The 10,000-nt window shown below is 48.1% G+C and overlaps 1 protein-coding gene across 1 annotated transcript in view; it reads right to left on the bottom strand.

The window, feature by feature from the left end:
- LOC125293106 (cadherin-4-like) overlaps positions 1-10,000 on the bottom strand; it is a 309,928-nt gene that overhangs the window by 177,443 nt on the left and 122,485 nt on the right. Inside the window, exon 3 of the mRNA XM_048240782.1 lies at positions 7,499-7,522. Within this exon, the coding sequence (XP_048096739.1) occupies positions 7,499-7,522 (24 nt within the window). The remainder of the gene's footprint in view (positions 1-7,498; positions 7,523-10,000) is intronic.

The following is a 10,000-nucleotide window of genomic DNA, read 5'->3' as shown; positions in this document are numbered from 1 at the left end:
TTGCAGCATAGCTGATTCCAATTTTTGCTTGGACTTTGGCTCCCTTTCAATTGAGCCTCACAGTGCCCGTAAACAGACAGGATTTGCATGTGAAGTTCAGTAGTTAAATTCTGAGGCTGAATTCGATCGCCAGCCAAAAGTAAAGCAGCTTGAGAAATGAGAAGGAGAGGAGAGAGAAAGATAGAAGAGCAGAAAAAGAGAGAGAGGGAACGAGAGAGAGGGGGGTGGAGGGGGGAAGAGCTTTCCTCGGCAGTCTGTCAGAAACTTCAGCGCTTTCTACTTTGTTTGCCGGCTTGTTTGTGTTGGAGCTTTTTTCTCTCTTTTTTCCCCTTCTCTTTCGCCCTCTTTTAATTCCTCAAGAATCCATAACCACCCATCTGCTGCTTCTACAGTGACACCTCCGCCAGCGCCTTCCTCCACTGAGCTTGAGAGAGGAAGATTGCTAAAGCAAGGCACCTGTTTAATTGCCGTGACTGCAGGGCTGGCGAAGGGTGAAACTTCACCTCGTTACATTTCTCAGCATGCATATGCACAAGTATGATACGTGAATATATTACCAGGGTGTAAGATGCAATTAAACACACACACACACACACACACACCCACACACACACACACCACACACACACACACACACACACACACACACACTTCCATTATGCGTCAAGAGAAGTGTTTGGGCGTGTGTGTGCTCTCCTGGTATGCTGATGCATTTGCGATACAGTGAAAGCACAAGCATGAGAATAGGAATGTGTCGAGTCTAAATTAGGGAGACATGAACCTAACTGTGCACCCAAGTTGATATGCACAAAAAGTGAACAAGGGAAAAGGGAAAGGGGGGGTCTGTCTCCATGTCGCCCTTTCCAGCTCATCACCCTCCTCCAGCTGGTGGAAACAGTACCGGCCCCCACCGGGCTCTCCGGAGAGCTCCCCCCCTCGACCGTCTGGTGCACAGCCCCGCAGGCGACTGCCCCCGCTGGGCGCAATATGCCACCCACCATGCCCACGCTACCAGGAGCATGCGGGGAATTTCCCTTCCACGTCCAAAAAAAAAAGAGCACGCCAGCCCGGCTTCTAATTAGACAGAGACGTACGATAATCGCTAATGACGTCGTCCGACCATGAAGAAGAGCAAACAATCGCAGCTAAAGACACAGAGGCGAAAGTCATCCAGCCTGAGCTACTGAATTCATCCGTGTTGTCACAAGGAAGTGGAGCATGCTGACAAATTAGGCCCCCGGTAGTTTTGCGAGGCGTGCGCCTCTGCCAGGGTAGGAAACGTACCGACTCGTAATGGAAGCGAAGCAAGATGGAGCTGCGGTTTTTGGAAATAAAAAAGAAGAGAACAATCACAATCAAGCTCCATGAAGTCAATTACAACGCTCCTGCCAAGTCCGACCTGGAGAAAACTCATTACGAGCTACTCCAACTCTGAGACCAAAACCAAGACGGAGCCAGAGCAACCAACTGGCCACTTCTTAAGGCTCCAAACCTAGAACATAATCATGTTACAAGAAAAAAAACAGCATTCGCTTACACTCACAGCATACGGCATTAACTGAATTGAGATTTTAATTAAATTTCCACAAAGGATGATGTTGACTCCTCGACTTTGTAAAAGGAGTTAGTGAATGCAGGTTTGAAGCATGAACCGGATTGAGTTTTTTTTTTTTAATCACTCCGAGATGATGATGTGTGTGTATGGATCTGACTATAGCGAGAGTGAGCATGATGCAGCCGCTTTGGTTGAGAGCCAGACGGTTGGACGGGGGGGATAACAAGGGGAGAAATGGCCGGGAACGTGAGAGGGCACGGCTTGTCAGAGCTCTGTTCCCCCGGCTCAGCTTCGGCATGAGTGTGTGCGTTTGTGTGTGCGTGCGCGGGCGAACGGGCGGGCGGGCACTGGTGTTTAGCGGTGTGCTGTGACAGGTGCATTAGCATTTCCCCTAGGTGGGGCCGAGGTTAGCTCTACCCCTGCCCTCCTTCACTCACACAGAGCGGCAGCCTGCTGACCCAGCCATCACCCACATCAATCCACAGCTCCTGGTTAGCATTTACATGCGCAAGCACACGCACACACACACACGCACGCGCACACGCACACGCACACGCACACGCACACACACACACACACACACACACACACACATACACACACATGCACACACATGCACACATACTGTACACACACAGACAAATGAACACACGCACACACATGCTTACATGTGCAAGAGACTATTCTTCAATGAACATCCACTATATATAGGCTACACTTGACGTCAGGAGGAAATAAAATAATGAATCCAAGCTTCCATTCCTGGGAGCTGGCAAGGAGCACATTGAAGAACTTCACATTACTTTCCGCTCATCAAGAGCAGTGACTGTAATCTCCCTAGCAGACAGGTCTAGTCTCACGCACAACATCATTAGCCAGTTTAGATTCTTCTTTCTCCCCATCTGCCTGTTTCTCTCTCTCTCTCTCTTATTTTGTTTCTCTTCTCCGCCATTTTGTTTCATCAACTTCCTGCCAAGTGCGGCTGATCAATAGCCGGCGCAGTCTTTGTGAAAGTCTTTTTCTTTCATTAGTTTGTGCCTCAACTGTCTTTGCCACAAAAAAAAAAAAAAAATATACACACACACACCAAAAAACCTTGATGCCACATTTGAATTATCAATCAAGCATGGGAGGGATCTCCATAGAAGTAGAGAGACAAAGAAAGAGAAGAAATGAAGGGAGACGTGGGGAGGGAAGAGAAGAGAGCGCGGGGCTCGGGGAGGGATCTGACCCACAACAGTGACACGCAGCTGGGAAACAATGCCGCCGCGAACGCTGTCTCTTGTTGTCTCCCCGGAGGGCCCGTGGAAGTTTTCATCAAATCATTAAACGCTGACAAGCTCTGCAGCTTGAGAGGCATTGATCTCGTTTTTGAGACGGAGAACGGGTTCAGACTTCATTAGCGCTGTTAGCGCTAAGCCGCTTTGCGCCACCGCACGCCCCACTTAGCCTCAGTGAGATCTCTTTGACTTTTCTCCCCAACATCTCTCTCTATATGGGTAGGATAGAGCAAGAGTGAGTGAGTGAGAGAGAGAGAGAGAGAGAGAGAGAGAGGGAACGGATATGTGAAAAAAGTGGGGGAAAGGTGAGAGACGACACAAAGACAAAAAAGAAAGACAGTAAAAGTGTGTGAGGGGTGGGGGCGTGTGAACCCTGGTGATGCTGAAACCCTGGGAAATGGCACAAAGCTCAGGAGAGCTCGGGCTTAAATGAAAGGGGGGCTTTACGGAAGTGTATTGATGAGTCATGGAATCAATTAACTTCTGTCGTGATTAATCGATTATCGCGGCAGCTGATCGGTGAGCCGAGTGCTTAGCCGTGTTCCCCCGTGGAGGGCTGCGCCGCATCCGAGGGTTGGCTTTGACCTCTGCAGCACTCACCGTGGCAATACGGCTTGGCCTAAATCCTCCTCTCTTTCTGCAGAATGACAAAAGGGCTGTCCTCTTGTTCTTGTTATTCCACTCGCACCATGCATACACTTGGCTCCAGGATGGCAAATCAATAGAAATAAAATGAGAATGATTTCCCCCCCCTATTGATTTCCCTATTGTTCTGTAGTTCCTCTAACATATACCACTGTACTGTTTGTACTAACAGTTTTATGTTTATTGTTCCGTGTGTTTATTTCTGTTGGCTAATGTACAGTAATGTTTTGATGGTAAAGAGATTCCTTTGCTAAATGTAATTATTCCACACCATTGGTCGTTGCTTGTGAAGCTTGCCAAGTGTTTCGAGTTCTTGGCAGCATCCCGGTTTCCCTCCATCTCTCTGTCTCACTGGCTTCCTGTCAGTCATATCCACCTCCCTCCTCCGTTTCCCCCCTCTCCAATGTTTCTCCCTTATTGTCATTGTCTCTCACTCTGTGGCTTTTCCCTTTATCTCCCTATTCCCTTTGCACTCAATCCCTGGTTTACCTCAATTCTTTCTCTCTCTCTCTCCCTCTCTCTCTCTCGCTCGCTCTTTTCTCTTTCTCCCCATCTGTCTCTCTTACTCTTTATTTCTCTCTCTCATTCTCCTTTCACTTCATCTTTCCCTCATCCTGTCTGTGGAGGCTCCGGGTCTGCAAAGCTACACCCACTGTTCCCTGAGGAGGCGCCATGACGGATGGCCCTGTGTAAAATTCTGATTCGATTCGGCCCATTTGATAAATTTATCGCTGGCATTTTGAAAATGAAATTAGGGGAACATCTCCAGGAGCCTGTTTTTCTACAGCAGGTGCCATAAATACACTTAATTTAGCTGGGAGAAGGGGCAAGGGGGAAAGAGAGAGAGAGAGAGAGAGAGAAAGAAGAGAAAGAAAAAAATAAGGTAACAGAGGTGAAGAGGTGGAGACGGATAATACAAGAAATGGTAGTAAAAAAGGAGGGAAACAAAGGAGGTCAAGAGATTGCTCATAGCAATAGAATGGAGCAAAAGGGAAGAAATGAAACAGTGGCAAAGAAAACAAATATACAAGACGTGAGGAAGGAGTCAGAAAGAGAGATACAGTATGTGCAAACAAGGGAGAGGAAGACCAGAGAGTGAAAGTGTACCATTGAGCTAGAGACTGAAAGAGAGAGGCAGAGAGAAAGGGAGGGGTAGTGGACAAGATGGACAGAGAACATGAGGGAGAGACAGAGAGAGAGAAAGAGAAAGAGAGAAAGGGGAGAGAGGGAGAGAGGGAGAACATCAAGGAAAGAGACACACGCACACGGAGGTTGTCGGTCAGTTGGAGGTCAGCTTGTAATGAGGTTCTCATGGCCGCCGTGCTGTTCTAATGAGACAGGTGGAGTGAGACGGCTAGGCCCCGTGGATGACGGAGAGTGCTGTTCTGCTCGCGGGGAACCTGTCGGCCAGGACTCACCTCTCATCTCACCGACACAGACCCCTGCGTGCCACTGGGAAACAGCCTGCTCCAAAAACTCCCCTCACAATCTCCATTAGACCACCTTTACACCGCTACAAGCAAAGAGTAATTCAGCATCCAGTCCTTTGGGATGCACTAATATCTAAACTCGTTGGTAAATATGGAGTGATATGCTGAGTAATAGATGCTGAAAAGATGAGATGAACTCAGACTGCTATTCATAAAAAGACCTTGTGGCACTGTGGCATAAAGTCAGAGGTCTTGAGACATAAGAAGGGAAGTGTGGTCAGTGTTGAATACATAAAGGATGTGCAAGTGCATGGACATGGCTAAATCGTAGCCAGCAGCATGTGACGTCGGCTAGCGATCAATGGATCAATAGTTCTTTATTGGCAGTTCAAGGCCCAGCGAGACTTTGGTGTTGGAGGTGTTGCCATAGCAATAGCCCACTGAACTTCCCTTATTCACAGACGGTGTTATGAAAAACATTCCCTTCAAAACATTCCCTTCCCTGATTCTGTGTGTGTGTGTGTGTGTGTGTGTTTGCCTCTCTGTGTGCAAGTATTTATGGGTGGGGGGCTGTTTTTCTTTTAGCCTTCTGAATTCCCATGGGTTGTGTGCAGTGAATAAGCATCTATGTGCTAGTTCTCAAATGTGTGAGTCATCAAAACTCTGACTGCAGATCTTGTCACACAAAACACACCTGCCCGCCTCCAGACTCCCTGGGAGATGTTTGTCCCTGAGCTGCCAGATGTGGTGTCAACACACAAACGTATTGCCAAGAGACATTATCGATGTCCTACAAACCAGCATGTGAAATACCAGTGTGCGTAGTGCTTTCCTAAAGCACCTTACTCCACGTGTGGTCAGCTCATTCGGATGGCTGTAGAGTGTCATCTTGGAGAGAGGCTTAGGGTAGGCTTGTGTCAGATGAGGCTGGGGCGGTTGCTGTGTTGTTGTGAGTGTGTGTAGGGAGGTTGTAGCGGGTCAGGGTTATTTACGGCTCTCCCCTTCAGAGACGTACAGTCTCTGGGGCTCAGGGCCCCGTCGGACGAGGGCTACGGGCGGCGGGCGGGCAGATGATGTAGAGGCGGCCGGCCTCTGCTCGCTCGGCTCATCCATCACCCCTCCGCTCCTCAGTGCACTTTATGGGGCCTGTCTGCCACGGCCCGCACCATTCAGAGCCAATACAGTAGAATCTGTGTGTGTGTGTGTGTGTGTGTGTGTCTGTGTGTGTGTGTGTGTGTGTTTGCACTTATAAATGAGGTATAGTAAACAGATGGTGTGCATGTTTGTTTGATAGAAATAGGGCAAATGGGGCTAAAGGTGTAGGTGACTGTAAATAGAGTAGGCTGTAACTTATGCAAAGACTGTGGTTTATTTGTGTGTGTGTGAGTGTCTGTGTGTGTGTGTGTGTGTGTGTGTGTGTGTGTGTGTGTGTGTGTCTGTCTGTCTGTGCGCGCCTGCCTGAATTTGTAGCTGTGGCATCCTTTTGTTTGCACAATATGAACCCTGAGATGTTGCACATGTCAGACGCCTCAGACAGAACATGACAACACCTCCTCGTCTGCTTACAAACCCCGTCATTAAAGACACACCGGAGAACAATGGCGGGTGAAAAGCAGACGCTTTCTGATTGTCTATTGTGCTGCCTTGTCTTCTCATAACAACAGAGCAGCGGTGAGACAATGCAGCGTGCATGTTCTCACTGCGCGGCGCCATCACCAACGCCATTTAAAAACAGATAGTATAGGCTTGGGAAAGTGTGCAAATGTGGTGCTGGGGATGAACTGTGGGCACTCAGAGAGAATGGCGGTAATGAGTCTGCTTTGTGTCCGACCATCCCTCCCAATCAACCTCAGCCCACTGCCAGGTGAATCGCCCGCCGCACCGACACAGGGTGCTCACAGTTTGCTTGATGACAAGGAGGAGAGTGAATAAAATGAATCATGAATGTGGGGAAAGGAAACACACACACACACACACACACAACACACACACACACACACACACACACACACACACACACACACACACACACACACACACACACACACACACACACACACACACACACACACACACACACACACACACACACACACACACACACACGCAGCATTTTTTCCCCATTTGTCTCTTTTGTAACTGTCAATGGATAAATTTCACCGATGAAAGAGAAACATCATCATCCACATCATGTTTTTAACATTTGTCTCTTTTTGTAACTGTCAATGGAATACGAGGTGATTTAAAAAATAAAATCATGTTTTAATGGTCAGGTGATTTCAATGGCAATCAAAGGCAATCACTGGTCCTGTGTTCAGTGCTTTGGCGCTGTATATTTAATGTTTTCCCCTTGTTCCCTTAAGGCGTCATACACGTCCACTTTTACAATTACTCACTATGATGAAGTCCAGTTTTACATAATGTCAATCAGTTGCACTGGACATACTTAGTACCCACTTTCAAGTGTACCAGTAAAATACATCAACACTGAGACCAGTGAACACCAACATGTCACTCTCACCCACTCATTTTTTCTAATTTATTTATAAACACCCAATCTCACACATCAAACATGTATTTGGTCTTACCTCCTCCTGATGACACCATGGTATCTGCAGAAAACAGAGAGAGAGAGAGAGAGAGAGGTGAAAGTTTAATTGGGTCTCTCAAGCACACAGCCAGACATCATGAAAAAAAGAAGACTGCAAAGAGGGAAGAACATGAACATCACAAGGACTAGTCGAGGGCAAGCAGACAGAAAGGAGAGAAAGATAGAGTGAGGGAGAGGACAGGAAGAGAGCATCCCACTCATCTGTTATCAGCTTCAGGGACCTCTCAGAACAGCCAGCTCAGCCCCTCCTGCCCCAACCTCCACATCCCTGGCCCCATGCCGCACACCCCTGTCCAGATCACAATACCAGCTCTGCCCTTACAGGGCATCCGGTACCACCCAGGCCTCAGTCTTGGACAGCAGGCGTGTGCCACAGACACTCGTAACGCGTAGGAGGCGGTGGAAGATCTGGACGGCACCAGCGAGTGCCAAACACCCAGACAGACAGTGAGGACCACGTGGGAGGAGGAGAGGTCAGTGAATCCTCTCTCTCTCTCTCTCTCTCTCTCTCTCTCTCTCTCTCTCTCTCTCTCTCTCCCTCCATCTCTCTCTCTCTCTCTCTCTCTCTCTCTCTCTCTCTCTCTCTCTCTCTCTCTCTCTCTCTCTCCAGACTCCTCGGGGAGGTCGAGCAGCGTTGTTTGCTCCGGGGCGGCTGCAGAGACAGCGGCAGCCTTTAGGGGGGAGTCAGCTGGAGAGAGTGTGTGTGTAGGGGGGTGAGGAAGAGCAAGCAAGGGGATGGGAGAAGAGAAAGAGAGAAAGAGTAAATTCAGATCATTGCACAGATAAAATATTTACAAGGACACTGTTTGTACACTCCCACTGGTTTCATTTTTATTTAATAAACTTGTCCTATGGGGGGAAATAAAAAATAAAATCACTCAGTCCAGCCACCCTGTCTCATCCCCCACACCCATCCAAAAAATCCTTGAGCGGCTCTGAACTGGCCCCGAGCCCGAGAGTGGAAATGGCCGCGGCCAGACAGGGGAGCTGAATAATTGAATCCGCTCAGATTTGCGCACGCAGGGCAGGGTAGGGCGGGCTGGGCTGATGTGGGGATGGTTGGGGAGATAATCCACTGCTTTGCCTAATTGCCAGAATAAAGATTGCCTCCATTGTGTTCTCCCAGCCGGTATTTATCAAAGCAGCCCTGTGTGTAGCTGGGATGAGGCTTTAGCGCTTCTGCATGTTGACTTCTTTGAAAAAAAAAAAAAATTTTCGGTGGAGTCATGCCGGTATTGGCCTGCTTGTCATTACACATGCCCGGCTGCTACTGTTGCACTTTCAAAATCGTTAGACTGTCTGATGAAAGCAGGCGCAATTAAAATGGGTCTGAGTAGCTTTTTGTTTAACTTGTTACTTTCCTGGCCCCACAATGCACACTGATTTAGAGTGGAGGTAATCTGCCTGATAGCCTTTGCATTAACAGTAGTTCCCGTCGACTCTCAGAGCTCACAAAATGGGCAAAAGTTTGAAATATCGTGACGATGTTCAAATCCATACAAAGCTACATAGAAACCACACACACACACACACACACACACGTGTGTGCGTGCGCACACACAGCATCTAGTCTAATCAACTCTAAAATATAGTTGCTGAAAAGCAGGAGGCCCCAACCCAACCCCCACTGACAGCAGCTTTGCAGGCGCTGAATAATGCAGCGGGCAGGCGTCTGCGAGGGGCGCAGGGGGGCGTGAAGCCTCCCCGCCGTAATCGGAGCGACGCAGCCAGAGAGGAGCTACTCCACGAGCCAGATGACTTCTGGCAAGTGCACAGCGGCAAGGGCCAACTCTTGACATCAACACACTCTCCAACACGAGGAGGAGAGGAGAGGAGGAGAGGAAAGGAGAGGAGGGGAGAAGAGAGAGAGCGAGGGATAGGGGGGCATTTCAGTTTAACTTAACATACAGAAAAGAGACAGATAGAGAGGAAGAGGTCCATCACTGAGAGAAAAACACAACAGAGAGAACAGAGGGAAGGCAGTGCAAGAAGTGTTGCACTGGTGATTGGACCACTGTTGTTGCATTCCATGTTGCATTTTAATTGTCTGTAATTATAGTTATTAGGATTAAATCTATTAAATTGGCAAAGGCAGAAACATAGGCATAATGGAGGAGTAAATGAGCATGTCTGTGTGAGCAAGACAAAGGGAGAGAGAGAAAAAACACGAATGGAGAGAATGGGAATATTCTCATGGTCTTACTTATTTAACTGCCTAGCCCAAACACTTCAAAATAGCCTACTTTATTCATTGAGTTTCATCTAAATGAAACTTGGGAAGTAGTGTGTCATGCCTTGGCTGCTATCTGAGAAAAACACACATTTGCTATTTCCCTGGTGAGTGAGTGAATTGATCTATTTTGAGAAACGTGCAGATGTGTGTTTTTCTCACCATTACAGACACACACCATGGCAAAGTGTGATGAATAACAGACGGCCAAGGAAAAGAAGAAGGAAAAAAGCGCTAATTATGCATGCT

Source organism: Alosa alosa, chromosome 4 (genome assembly GCF_017589495.1).
Source record: "Alosa alosa isolate M-15738 ecotype Scorff River chromosome 4, AALO_Geno_1.1, whole genome shotgun sequence".
Taxonomy (NCBI): Eukaryota; Metazoa; Chordata; class Actinopteri; order Clupeiformes; family Clupeidae; genus Alosa; species Alosa alosa.
Note: the sequence above shows the minus strand (reverse complement) of the source record. Positions and strands in the feature narration are given on the sequence as shown.